The sequence below is a fragment of the Meriones unguiculatus genome, assembly GCF_030254825.1.
Source record: "Meriones unguiculatus strain TT.TT164.6M chromosome X unlocalized genomic scaffold, Bangor_MerUng_6.1 ChrX_unordered_Scaffold_30, whole genome shotgun sequence".
Classification (NCBI taxonomy): Eukaryota; Metazoa; Chordata; class Mammalia; order Rodentia; family Muridae; genus Meriones; species Meriones unguiculatus.
The window spans coordinates 3,319,941-3,345,000 of NW_026843706.1; the positions used below are offsets into that span (position 1 = coordinate 3,319,941).

At 35.8% G+C, this 25,060-nt stretch overlaps 1 protein-coding gene across 1 annotated transcript in view; it reads left to right on the top strand.

The window, feature by feature from the left end:
* The window catches only part of Pola1 (DNA polymerase alpha 1, catalytic subunit), a 299,642-nt gene that overhangs the window by 181,265 nt on the left and 93,317 nt on the right, over positions 1-25,060 (top strand). The window contains exon 35 of the mRNA XM_060376744.1: positions 16,682-16,798. Within this exon, the coding sequence (XP_060232727.1) occupies positions 16,682-16,798 (117 nt within the window). The remainder of the gene's footprint in view (positions 1-16,681; positions 16,799-25,060) is intronic.

The following is a 25,060-nucleotide window of genomic DNA, read 5'->3' on the forward strand; positions in this document are numbered from 1 at the left end:
TGAGAGTGTTCCTAGGGAAGAAGGGTTGATTAGGTAGAGACTTCTTGTTCTTAGGAAATTAGTGGCCTACTCCAGTCTCATTTTCTACTTTCCCGGAGGAACACTTGGTGACAGTACTTAGAGAAGAAAGTCAAATTCTTTAGTTTTATTATATAAAACATCAAATGAGAAGCTAAAGAGAGTCTTGTTCAAGAAGCATTTCCTAAGCTTCAGAGTCAAATCAGAAGCAGCCAGTATGTAAGCAAATGAACTGTTATGTCTAAAATCATCTCTGCACCCAAGTGAAAGCATGCCACTAGATGAGTGAAATGTTAAATAGATTCAGAGGCTCGGTACAACATTCTAAGCAAGGGCAAGACATCTGTGGAGGTAAAACAAATGCATTTTCTTTGAATTTGTTTCAGTTACATATGAACACATCTTAAAATACAACATTTATACTTCTTCCAACTTAGAAATTGGTAAGAGAATGTACCCATTCAATCATTGCTTTTGAGAGTAGTAGCATATTGAACACAACGTCAGGATGTAACAACTGAGATTCTTATTTATTGTTATATGCTTATACATAATACTTTTTGCTTGTCACTCTAACCCTCTTCCAAATTTCTGTGTTTTACAGCTTGGTAGAGTATGCCATGTAGTTTGATAAGTTATGCTTACTAATCCATACTTATGAAAACAAACTTACTCATCACAAAGAAACTTTGAAAAACTTCATAAAACAGATTGCTGGGTACCACCCCCAGAGAGCCTGATTCAACATATAGGATAAAGCTGTAAACTTGGCATCTCTAACAAAAATACATTTATGTGCTCTGACCTATATACTGCATATTAAGGCACAATGCTCTATGCATTCATCCCATTTATAGTATCATATAGAGTAGAGTAGTTTCACTAACCTACAAACCTTCTTTGCTTCACCTATTTGGAAAAAAAAACTTTGAAAGTGTAGTTAAGTGAAATCTGCAATAAGAAGAAAGTCTGACTGAGTAATGAGTGGATAATGAGATTATTTTGTGCTTGTCAAGGTAGTGTATATCTGTAATTTCAGCACTTGGGAGACTGAGGCGGGAAGATTACAAATTGGAAGCCAGCCTGAGCTATGTATGTAGTGAGTTCCAAGACAAGCTAGGCTGCTATGGCAAAATAACAATATGCTGTAAAACTAGGGGGTCTTTTTCTAAGCAAACCTTAGCAAGCATTACCATCTAGTCTGCTGTAGCATTGTTCTGTATGTAAGAAGAGTGTGAATTCCTGAAACTGGGGCCACTTTTCTATGTCACATTATATTGTTTTGTTATAGTTTCAGACTAAGCTAAGAGGGATGATTGAATTACAAAGCTGAATTTACATTCAACCCATATTAGGGGGTAGGTGCTCTTTAGAGGTCTGAATCTCCAAATAAGAAAGGAAATATTTTAGTATTGAGTTAACCATTTAATATCCTTAAACTGGATTCAGCAACAAAAGTTTATTTTAGGCACTTTGGGACAAAGATCTTCACAGGATCTATAATCTTATTCAAATTACCTTTTATCAGCTGCAGAGATCCAGCCCTCTGTGATTTAATTCATGGATCCACAACTGAAGATTCTCATGAAATTGGTTGGAGGAAATGGTGATCAATAGTACCAAGTTGTCAAAGAGCTAACCATCATAAGAACAATAAATATATTTTAAAAATTGGAAGAGAAAGAAAAAAAAAATCATTGCTTGTAGATTGCTGGAAACTTGGAAAACCCAATGAACTTTATCATAAAAGACAAAATATATATTAAGAATAGTAGTTATAAAATTAATTTTAGATCAGTAGTTTTTTATCTATACAAACAATAACCAGTTAGAAAGTGTAACAGAAGAAATTTCCTGTTTACTAAAAGATATTAAATGTCAAGGAATATATTTAAATGGTAAATGTGAAGAAAACTTTTAAATGCTAAAGAAGGACTTAGAAGATTTTAGAAAAACCTGAAAGTGCAGTTTTGGTTTGTTGGAACTGTAAGGCATTTTATAAGCTTTCCTATTAAATATTAATTTATAAGTTTACTAAAGATTCCTCAGTTTTTTAAAAACATCGCAATTTTTGTACAAAATTTAGACAATGAAAATGACCTATGAAAACTACTATAGGAGTTTAGGGTGGTTATTTTCCCCCATGAGTATTTAATGATTTAAATTCAATTGCTATAGAATAATTCAGAAAATTATATCAAAAATTAAAACCAATAGTTTACAAGGGAATGTCTCATACCAGTAGATAACAATCATCTGAAAGACATGTAATTGATGTTCTCTTTCCTCCTTCAGGGTAGAAAAGGATGCTATAAAAGTGATACTAACTTTACAGCTGGGAAGTCTTTTTCAGAACAGATGACTGTCTTGAACAGTTTCAGGATCACAACAGATTTTTAGACTCCCTGCTTGTCACATGCATATCCCCATAACATTTCCTGTTACAGTAGTACATCCATCATGATTGGTGAATGTGTGGATGTTGGCACGTTGTTGTTCATAGGGTGCTTTATAGCTCATTCTTGGTATTATGCATTTTGTGTAAGCAAATGTACCATAGCATGTATTAGTCATTGTATCATACGGAGTAGTTTCATGGCTTGAAAACTCCTCTCTCATCTACTTACTTGAGAACACTTTGAAACAATAAAACATTCAGAATCCAAAAAGAGAGAAACATTATTAAACTTGACTAAATTTAAAAGAACTGGAGAGATGGCTGAGCAGTAAAGAACACTGGATGCTCTTCCAGAGAACTTAGCTTCTAGAGATCTCAGCATGCACATGACACCTCCTAACTGGAACTCTAGTTCCAGGAGATCTGATGCCCTCCTCTGGCCTCCATAGCACTAGGCACATGTGTGGTGCACAGAGATACATGCAGCAAAACACCCATACACATAAAATCATAAGTAGTAGAATTTCTCTGTTGCATATGTATATAAGCACATGCATGCCATAAAGTTGAATAAATTATGAGCAACAAACAATACAACAACAAATAGTGGTAGATTTCCTTTATATAAAGTACTTTCTCCCTTCATGATGGATTGTAAACTGTGAGATTAAATAAACCATTTCCTCTCTGAAAAAAATAAAGTACCCTTTCAAATCAAGGAGAAAAGGTAAAGTAGGGGGAAATGGGCAAAAGACAGGAACAAGCAACTCTTAGGCAAATCTGTATGCACTTATAGGGTACTACCTTTATATGAAAAAAGCAGGCTTTATATCAATATATGTAACACACTTGTATTTTTCTCTTTTTATTTTTTGAGATTGGGTCTTATGCATGCCAGTTTATGCATTCCTGGTTATTGAACTCTTGATTTCTTGCATGGTAGGTGAGTTTAAAATATCAGGAAGCTGTAGTTATACTTTTGTATCACATCTGAGTTTGGAGCAACCACATTACAAGTACTCAAGAGCTGCATGTAGCTCAAGTGTCTGACGTATTGAGCATCATGCTACAAAATGTAAAGAAAAGAAAACTGGGCTGGACATTCAGTCTACACACCATGCATCAGTACAAGTAATTGACTTTGGGGGACTTCATTTTTCTTACATGTACAACATTGAGGTAGAGCTCTGAAGTATCCTCCACTTGTAAAATTTAGGGTTTAAATACATGATTTCATGTTACTTGTCAAAAATATGTTAACTGTGGTCACTTCTCTTAGACTCTGTATTTTAAAACCCTCCTTTAAAATACTTTTATTTTGAGCCCAGGGGTGCGTTTCATATTTTAGAGACAATTATATTTATAGAGTATATCTTTGTTGCTTTCTTCAGATTGTTACTAAGCCACACACTTGGTATAAACCATTTAGAATCAGTCAGTTCTATTGGTAGAATTAAGTCTGATTTGAGGCTTTGCTAATTCATACACTGCCTGGAAAACTTGAGAGAGTTACAATAGCCACATAAGCAGTATGTAGTGAGAAAAAAGTAAATATTGAAGGAGAAAGAAATTTAGAGAGACTATTCCTAAGTATAATTCTCTTAATAAAGTGCATTGTTCAGAAAATCATCTTAAACAGTAGAGAGAAAATGAGAGTAATGCAGAGCAGTGATTCTGAACCCTGTCTGCATATTAGCATCTCTCAGGGGCTTTTTAAAACCCCAGTACCCATTGTGAATGTCACTGGTGATTCTCAAAGTGAAGTCTACAGATCATCATCAGCAGTAACATCTGGAAACTTGATAAAGATGCTGATTCTCAGGCCCCACCCTACCCCTCAATCAGAAGCCCTGGAGATGGTGCCCAGCCACCAGTGTTAATGCTTCTTTTGGGATTCCAGTGTGCAGCCAGAGTTTCAAATTGAAGAAGAATATGTGTCAGGCAGGTTTCCTGTTAAATGCAAGCTACCATCTTACAGGGGTCATTGGGACTGAACTGAAGAAGAAATACAATCCACTTGCTAGGTATTTTTCATTTCTGATATAGGGGTTTGAGTAATTTATTAATGTTAGAGGAGGCTAGCTGTTACCATTTCTTTTAGACAAGTCCTAAACAAATCGATGTCAAGAAGTATCCTAACCAGTTGGCCAAAAGGGGAAAAAAAAAAACCCACTGGAGTAGAGACCATTAAAGGTTGAGAAGAAGGCAGGTATACTAGATAATTATTACAACTGAAGGGATTCTGAACAGATTATAAAGCATTTTATTTGTAACTATGTGTATCTTAAAGGATTAAAGTGTTTAAAGGATTTTAAACCATTTTATCATCCATAAATTCTATTTTACCAAAAATTACAAAAGGCTTGTTTGCCCCTCATTTGATTTTAAAGGGTATTTTTTTTTTTTTTTTTAACATTTAGACTTTTGGTGGAGGGTGCGTTTTATAGAGATACCATGAATTTAAAACTAATCAAGAAAATAAAATACACATTTTCAAAATGTGAAAAGGCAGTCCCTGCCTGAGAAAGATGTAATGTGTACCATCTTTTTGATTTCTATTCCTCAAAAAAAAACACACACACACACACACACAAAAAAAAAAACACAGTACCTCTAATATCCAAGGCATTGTCTGAAGAATGTACATTGTGATTTTTCCAAGCTAAATCTTACATATGTAGAGATTTTCAGCTCTGACAAAATAAGAATAGAACCATTATAGTATCCGATTCATTTGATTTTTCAAAAGTTAGGGGAAATATGCAGATCTTTTCAGAGATTCTCATTTGATTCCTCCTCATTAGGAGGCAGCAGATGAAGGAAAGCGGGCTGGGCTGTGTTCAGAAAACATCTGCAGCTGCTTATCTCTAGAGATCTCGGCAGTGGGACTTCTGCAAACCTTTGCTGTGTGTATTTTTTTTTTTCTTGTCCCTGAATACTACATTTTACATGAGAAAGTCCGTTTTGATAATTTCCAAAAAGTGGGCATTATAGTAGAATGTGTGCCTCCTGGGGGGAAAAAAACAAAAAAACAAAAAACACTGCTTCTTTACTACAGAAACCAAACCTGTTTCTCATATCTGACTTTAAAACATTCTGATATAACTTTTACAGCTACGTTTATTAGTGAAAAGATTATATTGCTAAATGTGAAACTGCTTATCTACTGAAAATTGTATTTTGATTTTTGCATTAATTCCTGAGTAATCAGCTTATATTTTAGATTGTTTTGTGAATTGGGAATCTCTGTGAGTATAAAATGGTTTTCAAACCATTGGTGATATTGCTGAACATCTTCCATAAATAGAAAACATACAAATTTCAACAGCTTTTTGGGGACAATACTACAGTTAATAATTTCTTTACAATAAAAAAATGTTTTTTCTTTATTAACATCATTTTCTCACCTTATGTTCTGGCATTTACATCATGAAACTTCATCTCGGCATGTAGACTTACCTTGTGTTGTCAAGAGGACAGAAGTGGCTTTTCTGTAAAGCTAAATAGTTTGTACTTTATTGTCTGCTACGAAACAGCTGCTGAAACCAGGAAAATGCCATCTCATCATTGGGCCTGGGGTGTCCAAAAGAGGCAGGAAAACAAATGACTGGAGCTCCCTGTCTGCCCTGGCACTCTCCTTCTTTCTCTCGTTTTCATGGCTGTGAAGAGCAGGAGAACAATATTCTGCAATTAAGGATTCCATTAAGTTGAAGAAAAGAGCAAATGGGGGATGTTTGTTCTCCAAGCTGAAAAAATTTGCCTGGGGTGGAGGGGGGGGTCAGTGGTAGTGGTATAGAGAGAGGTGGGTGGAGAGACGAAGTCAGGGCTGTTTGTTGAATATACTGTTAAGGACTGTTACCATCCTAATTAATCAAGTTAGAAATTACAGCTGTAGTCGGTTTCCCCCCAATTCTTGTTATCAATTTTCTTCTCTTTTGAGACAAAGCAAATATAAATTTTGTGTTCATTTGTCATTCGTTCTTTGACTTCAGCATCTCTGAAAATAACAATGTAGCACAAAAGCCCAGTATTTACCTAGTTGTAATGTGGGTTGCCATGGTGTTTTGCAAATTATTGCAATTATGTTCACCATGCGAGTCGCCCTTGGTAACTGGCGAAAAAACTGATAATCCTGTTTTGAACAAAAGGTCAAATTGCTGAATAGAAAGTCTTGATTAACTAAAAGATGTACAAAGTGGAATTATTTCCTACCATTCAGAAATAGTTCTTGATCGGGTTTGGGGGAGGGGGCGAGTAAGTACATCTGATTACTGAAGTACAAAGCATTGAAAGGATGTTGTCTTGAGCCTTTCATGTAGTCTTAATGGTGGCTTTTTTGTCAAATTTACCCATTTGTGGCATTGAAAGAGGCAGCTGCATTTAAGCTGGAGAGATGGTGCTTTTTCAAGAGTTCAGTGCATGGAAAGTTCTCAGCAGTATCTGCAGTTTACTAGTAGCCCTAGTCTATTAAAACTGATGTGCCGCATTTGAGCCCATTGCTCTGAGTACTTGTGAACCCCTCTGGCTGATGATCTAATAAAGTGCTCTTACTGGACAATCTCTGATCAGCTACTTAAAAAAGGAGGCTGGGGGAAGGGGTGGGTAGGAGAAGTCGCACAGGCAGTCAGTCCTGGTTCGGGCCAGAAGAGAAGAAAGTGGCTAAACTGAAAGGGTTATCAGCATGGTGATCTGTACTGAGGTATTTGCCATGGCTTTTCAGTTCTGTCCTCCAAATCTCTTCAGCAGAGATCACATTTTTTTTCCCCTCTTTGGAAGAAATCTTTATTTCAGTTAACGTTGAATGAGTGATTGGGAATGCCATTTTTGAAATATTGGAATCCACTTTGATATGTGTTTCTTAGATTTGTGGATATCCAGAAAGTATGTAATCGCATGTTTCTGTAAAACCCAAAGTTTTCCATGTTACAGCCAAAGGTCAGATGGACTTCATCTCTTTTGAATGTCATAGACCATCTGTGGAAAGTGAATTTGGAGGGAGGGATTCGTTTTCTGTAATGACTACCTGAAAAATCACTTCTTAAAACTTTTGAAAGTGTGTGAAAGCAAAGCAAACCTTAACAAGTTTGTGGGTTTACATTCTGCATCACCTAGCAACCCCCTGGCTCAGCCAGATCTCTTGTCTCCCCTTAGTTCTGTTTACAGACTATTCAAACAGCCCTTCGAGACCACAAAAGATATTCAGTTTCATTAGTACCATTCTCAAGAAGAAAATAATTAAAGTTAAATGAACAAACATTGCCTGGTGGTGGTGTGAATTCCATTCTAATTTTTATGAGACAACTGCATAGATGATTCAGTTTTAACATTTGTTATTTGGTACCCAACGACACATTGCATTAAGCTATGCTAACAAATATGTATCTACAAACAACAAAAACAAAAAAAAAATCAAAGTAACTTAGCTGTACTTGAGCAAAGAAAATTTCTGTAGTGAGGAACTATGCCTGCTCTTCTGATTGAATTTTTTTAAATTCTTGCCCAGAGACATCTGGGTTGATCTGTGTTCACACTGGATCCAGGCTGGGAAGAGGGCATGGGGAACAAGGCACCTCTCTTAAAACTGATTTTTTACCCACCTTTAGAGACCAGTCGTAAGGAAATGTATTCAGATCATATTATATGAGAGATTATCTATTTTATTGAATGGCTTAATGTAATGAATGATGCTAATGCTTCCAAAACATGTCCTGTCATTTTTTGTTTAAGAACTGCTTATATGATTAAATTGACTTATTTTTGAAACCTTAGCATTAGTAGGAAAACATTTTTGTCTTGTTCAACCCCCATGAGCACATTCTTTGCAAATTCATCTTGACAATAACCAAACATGTAATGCTTAGAATATTTTTTAGGTGTGTCAGTAAAAAAAAAAAAAAAAAAAAAAAAAAAACAAAAAAAACTTGCCAAAATTTTTTTTTTTTGGCAAATTTTTTTTCCATCGTCAACAACTGTTTTTAGGTTTTTAAATTAATATGTTTTTTTTTTGATGTTAAAAAAAAAACAAAAAAGGAAACAAATAATACAGAAGAGACGTAAAGATAACTGATAGTGGCATAGTTCCTTCCAGTTATTTTTTCCCCTCTGTGTGCCTGGTGATGAAACTGAGCCTTGTGCTTGCTTTTGAAATTTGTTTTTTTGAATACAAACCTATGGTAGTGTTTTTTGTTTTTTGTTTTTTTTTAAGAGTGATGACTTGAAATGATGATCGAAATAATAAACAATTTCTCTTTGTATTTCATTCACTAAAGCATTAATGTAAGCACTAGAGTGGCCATTTTACCATCTCACTACATTTGAGTCATTCCTCTTTTTCCTTGTTGAAATGACTATATATGTGCCTTAACCTGTTATGTCCATTTATAACCGTGTTAGGGAGCCAGACACTCAACACAGTTGGAATATTACATCCCCAAGTCACTTGCAGCTTCACATGGGGGGAGGAAGTCTTTTGTGAAAAGATTTGTGATACAATAGAGATGAATGGAATGTGGAGAGGCAAATGCTTTCAGTGAAAGCAGGGTAGCTATGAAATCTTGTATTCTTATTATTTGTATTTTGTTAGATCTCTAACATCCACAGTACATGACTGGGTTGTATGAGCTCTTTGTGCTGTGTTGACAGTTGACAGACAAAGCAAAATTATTCCTGAAGGAAGGTACTGTATACTTAGTTGTGACCTATTATAACCTATGAATGTAGCTTGCTTTTGAGTTGAATGAATAGGGAGAGTATTTTATAGAATAGGCTTGAATATACTAAAAGTGATTTTTTGAGTGATTTTTTTTTTTTAGCTACTCATACAGAGAGATACATGTCCTTTCCTGAACTACCCCCTCACCATGTAACTTTCCATATAAAGTCATTTTAAGTATATTTTCTCCACTTGCTAGCATGGCGACAATTTTAACTGTTCTAGTATTGTACTATAGTGGTAAAATACAATTGCTGGCAATTGTTGGCTTTCTGTGCTCACACTATAGCCCTTTAACCTACATCAGGTACGTCTTCTGATGTTCAAACTGATTGCAAATTAAAATAGCAAGACTATAGTATTGCATTTGATATGTGGTCTAGGTTGCTAATTTATCATATAATGTACAATTGCTGAAGTTGGAATTTGACCACTTGTGCTCTTCTATGTGTTTAAATTGAGGACCACCGTTTACATGTAACCTATCATAACAGTTTGGGAGTGCTCCATTATTCTTTCAGCAAACTGATGACAGAGTCTGGCCCTTGCAAAAATGATAAGATCAATAAGTTTCAAATAACTTGAATGAAATGATATGACTGTTCATTTAAAGAGATGTCCAACTTAAAATATAGTTTAAGGATATTTAAAATTCTTATATTGACTGACATGATACTTTCCACTTCTGTGGGTTTTTTTTATAATTTAAAATATTTTGTATTAAGTTTGGTAAGTAGTTTACATATGTATTTTTTTCTGGTTTGCACTTTCATCTCCTAGTGTGGCATTTTTCTTTGAGAGTTAATATTCACTCTTTGACATGTTAGCATGCTGCAGTGTGGAATATTTAACTTTAAAAGCAAATTTATGTTCCTGTTAAAACTTCCCTTGGAGATCTTAGGGGAAAATTTCCCCCAGTTTTAGGTGCAAATGTGGATCAAAAAGCAAATTGTCTTTTTTGTTTGTTTGTTTGTTTGTTTGTTTTGTTTTTTTATATTTCTAGAAATCCCCAAATCACAACATGTCATTCTTCAAAAGCAGCTGTGGGCCCATACTGTGCACTGTCTATAAGAAGACCCTTTTTCAATCCACTGGGCATAATTCTATGACAGAAAAATATTGCCTGCAAGGGAACCCCAGAAATATATAAATGTCTTTGAATGAAAAGAGAATATGATGGTCTCTGAGTGTGAATAATTTAGGAAGAAGGGTGGTTGATGAATGTTAACAAAACTAATAATGATATGATAGATTTTGAAAGAACGTGCAGGCTGGGAGTTCTTGCCCTGTGGCTGTTTCCATATACTGGTTGAGAACTGTTATGATTTAGACTAAGGTGTTCATCATGGCAGAACTGTTTCTTAAATCTCTGTGAATCCTAAAGTAAAACAAAGACCCTGTCTTCTTTTGCCATTAACTTCATATTAAGTATAGCTTTGGTTCAAAAAAAAAAAATTCTCACTTATGTTGACCCTGTTGGTGTCAATATTTTCCACTCAAATCGAAAGCAGTTCCCTTTTAATCTTGATTATCATTTATCCATTACTATACTCTCTGCTTGTTTTATCCCTTCCTCTCTCCCCTTCTCTTGTCTCCTTACCTCTCCTCTTCTCTCTTCTCCCTTCCCCTTTCTGTCTGTCTCTCTGTTTATCTGTGGAGTGGTTTGAGTCTCAGAGAGACTCAGAGAGATTCACTTGCCTGTGCCCCCTGAATGCTGAAATTAAAAGTATGTATCACCACATTCAGCCTTAGTTCTCCACTTTTTAATGACACTTAGACAATGACCAGGCTCTATTTCATATAGGTTTTTTTTAAGGGGGGGGTGTCAAGACAGGATTTGTTTGTGTAGCCTTGGCTTCTCTGGACTCACTTTGTAGATCAGGCTGGCCTCAAACTCTCAGAGGTCCACTTACCTCTGCCTCCCCATTGCTGGGATTACAAGCGTGCACCACCAAAAATAGTATACTCTTAAAGTGCATTGTCAACTGTAACTTAACAGTGATGTTCCTCAGTGCATTTGTGAGGTTGTTGTTTTGGCTAGGTTTGGGTTTTGTTTTGTTTTTGTTGATCCTTTGAACAATAGTAATAAGTATTACTTTTGTTTTATAGATGAGGAAACAGGTTCAGAGAAAGATTTGGTAGGTTTGGCCACTTACACAAAATTACTCGTTAATATGTGGGAGTACAGTGTTTCATGGAGTGAGCCTGTGCACTGGAGACTAGCAAGATGACTACTAAACTCAAACCTGGTTATGCTTCAGGGGCTGACAAGTTCGGAAGGTAAAATAATATGCTTAAAGGACACTGTGAGCCAGTGTGTGTTCATAGTCCAATGAAATAAAGGGAGAAGTCCAGTGGGTTGGGAAAATTTTATGGAAGAATTGGATTTTTATTTAAGCAATAGACATTTTAGGGAGGGATTTTATGACATGGAATGTCAAGGTGAAGATAGTCAAAACGAAGTGAGAATAGTGGGAAAGGAAATCCAGTGGAGCAAAGAGTATTTGTTGAGATTGAGAAAGCAGGGAACAGGATGTTGTAAAGATTTTGAAAGCAGACTGATGAGTTTACTTGTCAGTGGTGAGATGATATGGGATAGAGAGCCCTGGAGAACTATACTTGGCCACTTTCTTTAGTGAGCAGCTTAAAAATCTTCATTTGGTGAGTCTGATGGTAATGGGGTTGTGGATGAAAAGACCAGTGTGACAAAATTGGTGACTGGCTGGTAACAGAAGAATCCAGTGTGTATATTAAATTCAAAGGAGGGTAAGAGCTGCTTTGAATTTTCTCTTGTGAATTTCAGATGCAGCCCTTATGGCATTTCATAAATGTGTTCCTCCGTGTTTTTATTTTATTGATCCTATTTATTACAAAAAAGTTTTTGAAGGCCCATATGTACCACATTTCTACATCTGAGTGAGCTCTGTATCTGTGAATCCTAAAAATACTAATGTTCACAAGTGAGTAACAGTTTGTTTTAGGTCCAGCTATCAAGGATGCCTCAGTTACAGGTGGAAAATGATCTTGATTTAGCATCTGCAGACAGAAGTCACTTTAATTGAGACCTCAGAAATATAATTTAGCAATCAAAACTGATCAGTATTTGGCACAATTTGGTACACAATGATTTTAAGAATAGTGATGCTGAGATTAAACAACAGGTGCTAGAGCTTTGCACGTTAAGGCAAATGTTTGTTTTGCTATTATACAGCCTGACTTTACCTCCTTTGACCCTTTGATTTATGAATATGATTTAGCCAGGCAACTTGAAAATGTGATGCCTTTATTCCTATTGGTTGTAACAATTTGCATGTAGCATTACACCATAATATTTGGTTTTAGAGTGTTTCCTTGAAAAAATTCTTTTCTTTGATTTGGCTTCCAAGGAAATTATTCAAAACAAATTTCTTCTCCTACTAGCGTCTCAACAGATCCTTGGGCTGTATATGTTATTTCACGGGAAAGGAAAAATGTTTAGTTTTGTCTTTGTAAATGATAATTTAAAGTAAGATCACAAGATCTTACTTTTGTGGTTTTATTTGCTGTTTTTGTTGCTCCTTACAAATAAAATTCACTCTGATCTTGTAGTGGACAGTTTATCCCATCTTAGAATTTTTTCAAAGTCCTGGAATATTTTTTTAATTTTAATTTTTTTCTTCACAATTTATTCATTATGTAACCCACTTGAAGGCCTCTACCTCAACTTTCCCCAGTCCCACCCTCCCTCTCTTTTCCCCCATCCCCTTCCCCTAGTCCACTGAAAGGGGGAGTTCTCCACTATTGCCATCAGCCCATAACTTATCAAGTCTCATCAGGACTTGATAAGGATACTCTTCCTCTGTGGCCTGACAAGGCTGCATGGCCAGTGGCAAGTGATCAAAGAACAGTTCATGACAGAAGCAGCCCCTCACTCAGGGATTCATATGGAGACGAGCTGCCAATCGGCAGAGATCATCCTGAGTGAGGTAACCCAGAAACAGAAAGACAGGTTTGGTATACACTCACTTATAAGCAGATATTAGCTGTATAATATAAGATAGCCATCTACAGACCTAAAGAAGCTAAACACAAAGGAGAACCCTAGGGATGCTTAAATTTCATTCAGAATCACAAACAGGATAGACACCAGAAGTGGTAGAAGAGAGGAAATAGGATGGGAACCTACTATAGAGAGATCCACCAAACAGGGATCAAAGCAGATGCTGAGACTCAAGGCCAAACTTTGGGCAGAGTGCAGTGAGTCTTATGGAAGAAGAGAGGGGTGGGAATGGAGGGGACAGGAGCCCCACAAGGAGACCAGCAAAGCTGAAGGATCTGAGCCCAGCGGGTCCTGCAGAGATTGATGCACCAGTAGAGGACCATGCAAGGAAAGAACCTAGACCTCCTGCTCAGATGTGGAATATAAAAGTTAAACGTAGCATTGTTGCTTAACATTTCTTGAGGGAATGAAGTCTTAGCTGAAATGTACTAGGTAAAATTATATTGAAACAAAACATATATTGAAAACAGGGGCTTGGTTCCCACATAAAACAGTTTTGTTTAGAATATATCAGGTCCAAACGTTTAATTATCAAATGAGGCATAAAGAGTTACCTGCTTCTGATATTTCTTCACTACCAGTTTTCTTCACACAGTTATCAGCTTGTTTAATTTCTGTGCATAATAGCACTAGTTTTTGTTGTCATTTGTAAAGCGAGATTAACAGATAGTAAGTACAAACAAACCCAAATAAGCACTGAATAGAGAGGTGACAAAGAAAGAAAGACCTCTTTAATGTTAATTATAACTGGTAGGAAGTCTAGACAAATTATATTATCTGCTTTCTATATGATTTGAAAAGACTGTTAGTTAGTAACTCTGTCAGAAGTAGAGTTAGGTCTTTGCTTTTAACAGGTAAAATGACAGTTTAGCGTCTTGTTGGTTGGCAGCTCACTTGGTGAATCATGAAGCAGTAGTACCATAATGGAATCAAGTGTTTAAAACATCTGAAAGGGACTTGAGGTTTTTGAACATTGTATTTTATAGATTGAAAAACAAATTCCTGGGCTTGCTATCGTGCCTATAATCCCTGCACGCAGAGGACACAGACAGGAAAGACAGTCAGACAGACAGACAGACAGACAGACAGACAGACAGACAGACAGACAGATAGATAGATAGATAGATAGATAGATAGATAGATAGAGGACACAGACAGGAAAGACAGTCAGACAGATAGATAGATAGATAGATAGATAGATAGACAGACAGACGGATGAATGGACAGATGGATAGATACATAGAGATACATAGATAGACAGATAATAGTTTATTATTATTTAATGACTAAGTTGTGTTCTAATACTTAATGAAGTCTTACCTGAGAACATTATACTGAGATAGGTGTGATGCCACTCTGCTTACATTTCTGCTACTTTAGAGGTTAAGGCAGGAGGATTATGAGTTTAAGGTCAGACTGGGCTGCATAGCACAAGCCCCAACCCACATCTTAAAATCAAAACTATAGTAGGTCTTACGTATTTGCTGGGGTTTTTTTTTCTTATTTTGTTAAAATTTTGTGAATTATAGCTTTCTAAGATTATTATAAGTAAAGAGCGTAAGGTCTCAAATATATCCCTTCTCTATACTGAACTGCTGTTACTCTGTGCCAAGTATGCTTTCCTATTTAAATTATAGTTTTCTTCAAGTCTGTTGAATTTAACAGTTTCCCATGGTATTTAAGAAAACTCTAGGAACATCAGAAATTTCATAAGAATTTGTTTTATATTTTCCACCCAAAACGTTCAAATTATGATTTAAAATAGTTTAGCTTTGAATGTGTAGTCTTCTATTGGATTTTGGTTGAAGTACCCTCCCCAACGGATGGAAAATTGGGTGGACTTGGAAAAGTTGTTGGGGACAGTGATTATGTTCAAAACAATACACAACTGCCAAAGATCTAAGAATTAATTCATCTAGGATACTGAATGAAGGTAGGAGTAAAACTTTCTCTGAATATATTGACAAGATAATTTTTTTATTCTGTAAAGGTAGTGGGGTTTTTGCTTTGTTTTGTTTTGTTTTAGTAGGTTGTAAAATTGTACTTTACTTTGTTTGAAAGCCATCAATGGAGCTAGAAGAACCAGTTCTTGGTGATTTCCTTTAAATTTATTTGTACCTACTTTTAAGAAGGAATGAGATCAAGCAGCAGAGCACTGAGTTAGGGCATCTCTCAGATTTGGAATAATCATGTGGAAATGCCATGATGTAGATTGCTTTTATCAAGGGGGCAAGACAAGCTGTCAAAATGAAATGTGTTTATTTATGTTACTTATCCCTTTCTTAACCAAACCGTACACTGACTCTAGCCTCTATTCTTTGGTATGTGTTGTCCTTTCTTTCCAAGTTGTTTTTCTTTCATTTTCCATGGACCAAACTTATTGTTATTCTTCAAGTTCCGAAATTATCATCTCAGAAAGCCCCAAGCCTTATATGGTAGCAAGGTACCTCTCTACTTAGAATCTTACAGGAAAGGACACTATGAAAAAAGGGAACATACCTTGCTTACTTATATGCCATAGCACCTCACCTTACTTGGCTTGGGTTTACTGTGCCTCTGTGCAGTGCATGCAGTACCAAAGCCGGCAAGCCTTTAGGGCTTCAGCATGAACTTCTAGGGTTTGCTCAACTCTATTTGTGATAGCCTGTCTTTCTATTTCATATTTACAGGGCAGAGAAATAGGCAATGGCTACTTCAAACCTCTGAAAAATAGTGCTTATTCAAAGTTGTCCTTGAGAATAAAGAAACCAGTTTTATGCCTCCAGAGAACACATATAGAAGAAACTTTTAATTTAAAATTTAATAATTGTTAGCATTATTTAAGCATTTCTTCTATGCCAAGAGTACTTGTAACTACTTTAAGTGTGTTACATCACTACAGCAGTCCTATTGGTATTATTGACATAGTCATTTTCTAGAAAAGGGAACTGAGTATAGTTATATAACTAGTCAGTGATCAGTCAGCTATTGTGAAGGTCACTCATTTCTATATAATTGGTGTGATGTTCTTAACTAAAACCCTTTGATTTATAGTTTGTGCATAATAGTAGTTTTATTGGTATATTCTGATGTGTAAGGGGTCATAGTTCCTTTAAGGAAAGGGAGAATATTCATGAGAATTCCTCTCGTTTTTTTTAATTTTAATTTTTTTTTTTTTTTTTACTTTATATACGGGAATGTTTTGTCTGTATAGCATGTTTATAGTACCCAGAGGCCAGAAGAGGGTGTTGGATACCCTGGAACTGGAGTTTACAGATATGGTTGTAAAGACCTGCCATGTGGGTGCTGGAATCAAATTGTTGTCTCTGGAAGAATAGCCAGTGTGCCTAACCATTGATCCATTGCTTCAGCCCCATGTTTTTCCTAACTTTTAAGTTTGGAACATACATCTAATTAGTATATCCAAAAAGGTAGGTAACTAAGCTATTTTGAAATCTCTAAGGAAGGTCAGGATAAAATGCCTTGCTGATCAATGGTGATTATAAAGCCAAATTTTTCTTTATTGTCTCTCCAGGGCTGGTTGATATGTGAAGAGCCAACTTGTTGCAATCGCATTCGACGACTTCCCCTTCATTTCTCCCGAAACGGACCTCTTTGTCCAGGCTGTATGAAAGCTGTCCTTAGACCAGAGGTAACTATCTCCTAATGCCAAAGTACTATTCAGGAGGCAGTGGAGGATTGTTTGTCCATCTTTTAGCTATGGGAAGTGTAGCTATGGGAAGCATATCTAAAGGATAAACATCCCTCTATTACACTCATACATTTTTTTTTTCTTCAGTATACATAATTCAAGAAAATGCATACTTATTTTTTCACATACTTTAAGCAATGTCATATTTATATCAAGGGGAAACTAATTAATTCTTGGGATCTATTCATGTTTCATAAGGGTTGCAACTTCATAATTACAAAAGAGATGCTCCTTTTTAGAAACTGCTGGTATCTTTAGACTTGATCCAATCCCATTTTGTAAGGAGCAAAAAAATCTCCCAAAACTGTACTTTAAAGGGTTAGTCTTGTGGTGGGTTTCTCGTCTTTGCAGCATTAAGTTGTTTATGGGTATCTACGTTGATCATTGGTTCTTGTGCAAATCTTACCTGTGAGATAATGCATATTACCATTAGTGTCTACGTAACTATTATTAAACCAGCCAAACTTAAACTGAAGTCTTCCAAGAACTTGCAGTGTGATGACGTGCAATCCACTTCACAGAATGTACTTTATTTTCAAACTATATATATGCATTTGCAGGGATTTTATTGAGTAGATGAAAATTGGCAACCTATTACTTATTTTTTAATGCAAAAGTACCTTTCTGTTCCCAGTTTTTTTATGTAAAATATTTTTGTCTGAAAAAGATGATATACAGCCTAATTTTAAGAAAGTATTTTTGTTGTATTGTCTATTTCTCTGTTCTTTTGCATATCTATATGTAATTTTGACAGTCACAATGAAGATGTGCTTCGTAGTTATCAAGCATTTTTCTGTGTGGCTACTTCATTCATTACATACAATTTAACCACACTTCTCATTGTTAGGCTACTTTTCAATAGCTCTATACTTAAATTTTTATAATGAGTATTTTCCCACTTAAATGATTTTTTTCTTTATCTCAGTTGTTTCATTAGGGTATTGTCAAAGTGCCTAAGTAAATAGAGTAATGATTCAAATTGCATGTAGCTTTCCTGATGGCTATCCTAGTTTTTACTGTATACCAATACCTTATAAATATGCTGGGTTGTTGGTTGTTTGGTTTGGTTTTGGTTTGGTTTTCTGAGACAGGGTTCCTTTGTGTAACCCTGGCTGTCCTGGAACTTGCTCTGTAGACCAGGCTGGCCTTTAACTTAGATCCACGAGCCTCTGCCTCCCCAGTGCTGGGATTAAAGGCATTTGCCTCTACCACCCAGCTGAGTATACTGGTTTTAATACAACCTTTCACATATTTGGATATTACCAATAACTTATTTTTAAATAACTGAATAAATATTAAATGTTCCTTGACTTTGTAAAACTTAGATAATTAGCAAATTTGTAGTTTTTTTTTTTTAATGGCAGAGTTAGCTGTCCTAATGAATTATATTTATGTCAGTCTCAAGACTTAGATTAACAGGTAAATAAACAGAACAAAGATGTATGTATGTAGATCACCCCATTAATCTAGCTGTAGAAGAGTGGTTCTCAACATTCCTAACTCTTCAACCCTTTAGTTCAGTTCCTCAAATTGTGGTGACCATAAAAATATTTTGTTGTTACTTTATTGCTGTAATTTTGCTATGGGTCATAATGTAAATATGCGACTCCTGGGGTTGTGACCCATGAGGTGAAAACTATTGCTGTAAGGAGAATTATCCTGGTTCGTGAACTGATTTTGCTTTTGAGATTGAAAATATCTAACTCATCAACTTAAGTTCAATGAAAATTGGATTGTTTCTTAGAAATTTAGCTAATTTTATGCTTCAACTCATGGCAAGAAAAGGGGAAAAAAAAGAAATATGACTTTATGGATCATTAAGCTTCTGATAAACATTGGTGGTGTTGCTGGTAGTAATTTAATATACTAGCTTATCTTATAATTTATTGTCCTTTTTAAATGATCCAACAAAAGCATTTTGAAGTGACTACTTGCTGTTTTTTTTTTTTTTTATTCTGCCTTTCTCCAAACCATGACATTTTAAGCAGATGTTTACCACAGGCTAAGCTACTTATCCCCAGGAGAAGCTTTGGTAGATTGACTGCTGAGACATAACCCTATGGAATTACTGTTTCAGAGCGTCCTGGTTAGTGAAACTGTCCTTAGCTTTTCCTGACAGGGCCCTTGAAAGTGGAACTTAGCTCATTTTTCTGGACTCCATCTGAATTGCTGGTGATAACTTGGGAAAGTAATACTTGCGAGGTTTTGGGACTTTTCTACTAGGAATAAAAATATTAATCTTTCCAGAGACACCCAAGAACAGCATCACTGCAGTTTCTACGGTTTTCCAAAGTCTCTATTTTACAAGAGTTTATGCTCATTTCATCAGGTGTGGTAGCGCATACCTTTAATCTCCCACTCAGGAGGCAGAGGCAGGAAAATCTCTGAGTTTGAGAACAGCCTGGTCTACAGAGTGAGTTCTAGGACAGCCGGGGCCATACAGAGAAACCCTGTCTTAAAGCCTTCACCCTCAAAAATAGAGAAGAGAAAAGATTATGTTCATCTACTTCTTAACCTCTCACTTGCTGAGTCTCAATTATATCTTTTATTTAATAATAATTCCAGGTGTAATGGTGCATGCTTGTAATCCCAGCATTTAGGTGTCTGAGGCAGGACTGCCATGAGTTTGAGGCTAGCCTGTTCTATAAAATGAGATTCTCTTCTCAAAACGTCATAGAAAGTAAAATTAACCTCTGTGTTTTCTTTGAGGAATGAATACTGAGAAAGTTATCATTAAACTATTTCCTTTATCAAACAGCCAGTCTATTGATTCCAAGGAACCAGGATTAAGACTGAAAAATGACCAGATCTCATGGTGTTAATCTATGGATTCTTATAGTTTTGAGTGTGTTTGGTGACCATGATAACATAAAATTCCATAGCTCTCAGTATGATCTTTTTGCCACAGTTTTATTCCCTGTTCTGTCAGGATTGAGGTAAAATTTAATTGAAAAGGAAAATACCCTGGTTAGCCCACCAGCCTCAGAGGGGTTGTTGCAAGCTCGTGAATACTCAGGCAGCCCTAGTTTAACTCACTGGGTGTCAAATAAAGACATTAAGATGGGAAAGGAATCTGTAGAGAAGAGGTAGAATAGGAAGAGTAGGTGGGAGATATAAAAACATGAGTAAGAGTAATCAGAATGCATCATATACATTCACAAAATTGCCAAAAAATTTAATTAATAAAAATTTAAATATGTAGCTGAAAAAAGTTTTATTAAATATTTACAATAGTCCCATAACATTTGCTCTGTGTTGGGGACACTTATAGATGTTCTTTATTTTCTTATTTATGAATGAATGAATGAATGAATGAATGAATGAATGAATGAATGGATAAAGGAAATGTGGTATGTCTGCACAGTGAGGTTTTATTTAGCCACACAGAAGAGTAAAGTAGTATAATTTGTATGAAAATATGTGGAACCGGGGAGTATCATGTTAAATGAAATAAATACATATTTCATATTTCTCCTATGTAGAGACTTTAGATTTAAGAATACCACAGAGAGGATGAGATGCATCTATATAAATATAAACTGCATTGTAGACGCTATGGAAATGTCACAATAAAATCTATTGTTTTATACACATACTACTAAAAAGTTAGAATGTATTTTAAAATAGATAATATGAAATTGTTATCTGTGGGCAAAAAGAAAATGTCATTTATAAATTGAGCAAATCACAATCTATTTCTAGCACTGAGCTAGAAACATTTCTAGTGGAGACTTCAGATAGGCTCAAGTTTGTTGTTAAATACTAGAAATTTATTGTGCCAGTCTCATCCTAACCTAACCTTTTAGTCCTGGGTTACAGTTGACTTGAATACTTTCCATAATTGACTTGCAATATGTAAGCTGGCTCTCCATAAGACTCATATTGCCTGAGTAATGAGCAAGAAAAAAACCTAAAAAACCGGGGGCAGTTTTGTTCCCAGGGCTTTGGATATGTCCTTTCTCTCTTCTTGGATACATTAAAATATATTTTCATATCCTTAAAATTTCTTTGGACTCATGGGAATTTAATGGTGTACAATTTTTTGCTTATTAAAAATATGTGAATCTTCTCTGCTTTAAATGGCTTTAAATTCTGGAGTGAAGAGTTTCATACACATTTATATTACTAAATAATGCCATCCTCCTCCTTTGTGCCCTAGCTTGGGCCTATCTAAATTAAATGACAAATATTTTAATAAAGACGTGGTTTGGGGCTTTTTATCATGGCCAGTGTGTGCAGATAAAGACTAAACCACAGGAGATTCTATATTATACTTAAACAAAAACAAGCTTAAGTTCAAAAGAATAGTCTGTCACCATCAGTATCATATATAATTTCTGTTCTTCTAGTGAGAGAGGAAATTATGAACTCAAGGTCATCTGAAGGCCTATATCATGACTTCACAATAGCTATGCCTAAACAAATTGTTTTGATGAATAAGAGGTGGATGGAGATTGATGCCAATATACTTGGGCAGCGTTATTTTGCTATATAAGAAAAAAGTAGGTCTCTTAAGGCATCATGTATTCAGTGGGCATGGGGCAGAGGACCGTAGAGCTGTGGTGGGAAATCTGAAACATTGCCACCAAGGCATTATTAATGTTCCAGTAGGGAAAGGCTTTCCTGTGGCAGGCCATTTTAGAGTTTTATAATTTTGATGTGCTTAAACAAAGAGATTGATGAATTCTGATTCTAGAATTCTTTCAGTCTCAACACTTTACTTACTTAAACCCAGATAGATTATTCATCTATTGATTTGTTAACAGACATCATTTTGGTTTACTTTTAAAGTTCTTTTTTTTTTTTAAAGATATATTTATGTATTATTCATACAGTATTCCATCCCCATGTGTGTTTACAGGCCAGAAGAGGGCACCAGATCTCATTATAGATGGTTGTGAGCCACCATGTGGTTGCTGGGAGTTGAACTTAGGACCTTTGGAAGAGTAGCCAGTGCTCTTAACCCCCAAGCCACCTCTCCAGCTCTAAAGTTTTATTTTTTATTAAGTAAAAAAAAAAAAAAAATAGTCATTCAAATACTCTTAGTTGTGACCCATGGTTCACTTTTAGTCTTACTTCCAAAGGTGGTACTGCGTGAATCTAGACTGATTTTTCTGTGTTCCTGTTTTTAGTAACTACTTATTCAGCACTTGTCTTATGCTCATTCTTAAGAGTTTGTAAATGAGGCATTCAACAATATGTACAGCACTGTAAGTACTCTTTCTGGTCACTGTGCAGGGCAGAAGAGACCTGCCATTACCACCTTTTCTGGATAAATCTAACTGGGATGTATTAATGTCACTGCTAGGTTGTGTTCTATGATTTTTTTTAGAACCAAGTGGTGTATATAGACCTCAATATATGGCTCTTAATTGGTTGTGTATTATTAACAAAGTACCATAAACTGGATGGCTTAAAATGGGATTTGGGATGGAAGTGTATATAGTCCTCATTAGTAAGATACTTACACAGTATATGCAAGATCATGGCTTGGCAATTTCTAGTATCACAAAACAACAACAGAAATCTCAGATGTATATTGCCTTGGTATTCTAGATGTCAGAAGTCTAAATATAGCTCTCTTCACAGCCTAAATTTGATAGGGCAGAATCCCTTCTTGTCTCTTCTGGCATTTGATAATCTTTGATTTCCCTTGGCTCTGTGCATATTTTACTCTAATCTGTGCTGCTTCTTTTGTCACATGGCCATCTTCTCTCTACGTGTCTCTTGTCTCCTTTCTTCTTAAGGACACCAGCAACATTATATTAGGGACCACATTAATTCATTCCAATTTCTTCTTAACTTGATTTTTTTTTTTTTTTTACCAAGATTGTATTTGGAAATAAAGCTTATTTATGGATAATGGAGCTTAGGACTCCTGCATATGTTTTTGAGGGACATATTTTTACCCATAACATTTAGAAATTGTATTGCACTAAAGGTAATGGAAACCAAAACTAACCGTGTCTTAAAGAGAACAGACATCTAATTCTCAATGTAAGATATTATATGTTTTTAAACACATAATAGAAACTCAGTTATGAGCTATTCATGATTCTTCTATGATTCTTCCTTCTCTTCGTCCTCTTTCAACAGCAGCACCTACCTGCTATCTTCAATGTCACAGCACAGTTCAGCAAGGCTATACAAACTTGATCAAGACATCACAGGGTAGAAATGTGAAGAAAAGACTGACAAGTCAAAAACATGTGCCGTATATGAGACTGGAGAGATGCCTAGTGATTAATAGCTTAATGCTGTTCCAAAGGACCCTAATTCAGTTCTTAGCATCCACATCAGGCAACTCACTCCTGCCTGTAACTCCAGATGGAGGAGATCTGACACTCTTCTTTTCTCTGTGGTCATCTATCGCACACACATTATATACATGAATAAAAATAAATAAATCTTTTAAAAATGTGCCTCCTAGCCAAATTAGTTCTTTAAGCAACCTGTGGAAGTCTTGTTCAACATACCTGTTTATATATCATGCCAGAAATTAGCTTTTTGTTACTAAAGAGGAAAAGAGCATATTGGGTATTGGAGACCAATCAACATTGTGTGTAACAAATAATTTCCAACAAACTTTGCAAAATCTCTCAGCCCATCACTGTTCCCATTGTGGATAGTATGGATCCTGATTCTGCTATAGTCACAGTGTTTTGGTTTTGAGAATTCTGATGTTGTAATTACCTTCCTTCCTTTTATCTTTTCTAAAATATTGATTAACATGTTGAAGTGTGTTTATGCACATACCAGTGGAGTGACACCTTCTTCCAGGTAGATACTGCCCCATTTTCATCAGCATCCTTTGTGTAGAAATGTTCTACCTGTGGCTAATTATATTTGCTTCTAACTTGTAATTGTCCTCAAGGATTTTGCTCAAAGGTTTCTCCTTAGGAAAATCTATCATTTTGATCAGATGCTGATGGTGTCATGATTTTGTAATTATGTTGGCCTTGGACTGAGAAATCATGGACTCTCTCCTTTTTGACTGGTCATTTCAGCAACATTTTAAAGAGAATGAGTCACCTTTTACTCATTTTACTCTCTAGAATCAAGTTGCTCAAGAGGATGAGTCATAAACTTTAATACATATATAATGTAAATTGTGCTGGTAAGAACATGTTTGACTCTGTGTAATGATCCTGGTCAGGGTCTTGACTAAGTATCACTCCTACTCTTAGTACTTAGTCATAAAATGTGGTGTATTTTGCTGACTCACGTCAACTAATTAGAACTCCGAGAGTAGACCCCCACAAAAAGTAAAGAAGCTGTAGTGTGAAAACTTATGCAAAATTTTGATCTCTCATACTAGAAAGAAGTGGGAAAATCATCCTTCCCACAAAGCAGAAGATCCAGATGCTGCTTTGAATAGGCCTATATTCTAATGGAGGAGGTAGAGAGATCCAAATTCCCCACATTCCAGTGGTCAAAGGGAACAGTTGACAGCAACAGCTTTGTGATCTTAGCGCTCCTAATCAGTAAGGTGGAAAGGACAATGGATAGATGAAGGAATCACTATTACACTACAACATTGGTTGTCAAGTGGGGCGCTTTCCCCCTCCTCAACCCCAGTTCATTTTGAATGGCCACATCTCAGAATGAGGATGACTGCTATAAGGTACTCTAAGGCATAGAGGTGCAAAGTATGTCATTAAATATTCTCCATTAAGTCAGTAATGCCAAGGTTGAGAAATATCCGACTAGTATTGAATGGTTCAGACTCAGAGATAACTCACAGTATAATTTGAAGGTAGAATTTAAAATTTATTTCATGAGTATGGTTGTTTTGTCTGTATGCCTGTCTTCTGTGCACTATGTATATGCCTGGTACCCATGGGAGCCAGAAGATGGCATCAGATCCCCTGGAACTGGAGTTACAGACAGTTGTAAGCTAACATGTAGGTGCTGGGAGTCGAATCTATGTCCTCTGGAAGAGCACCCAGTTCTCTTAATCTCTGAGCCATCTCTCTAGCCTCTGAAGACAGATTTTTAAATAGCACTTTAGTTAGAGATATAGTTCAAGGCCATTGTGGCCTGCAAGAGACCCTGTTTCAGAATTTTAATTAACTGATTGATTGACAAATTCAATTAAAAGTTTTTTGGAGGGGATGGCAACTGGTATATGCTCCTCAATTAATTGGCTACCAAAAATGTAGATTTTCAAAACTGTTAGCAGATACAGACATATACTAGGAG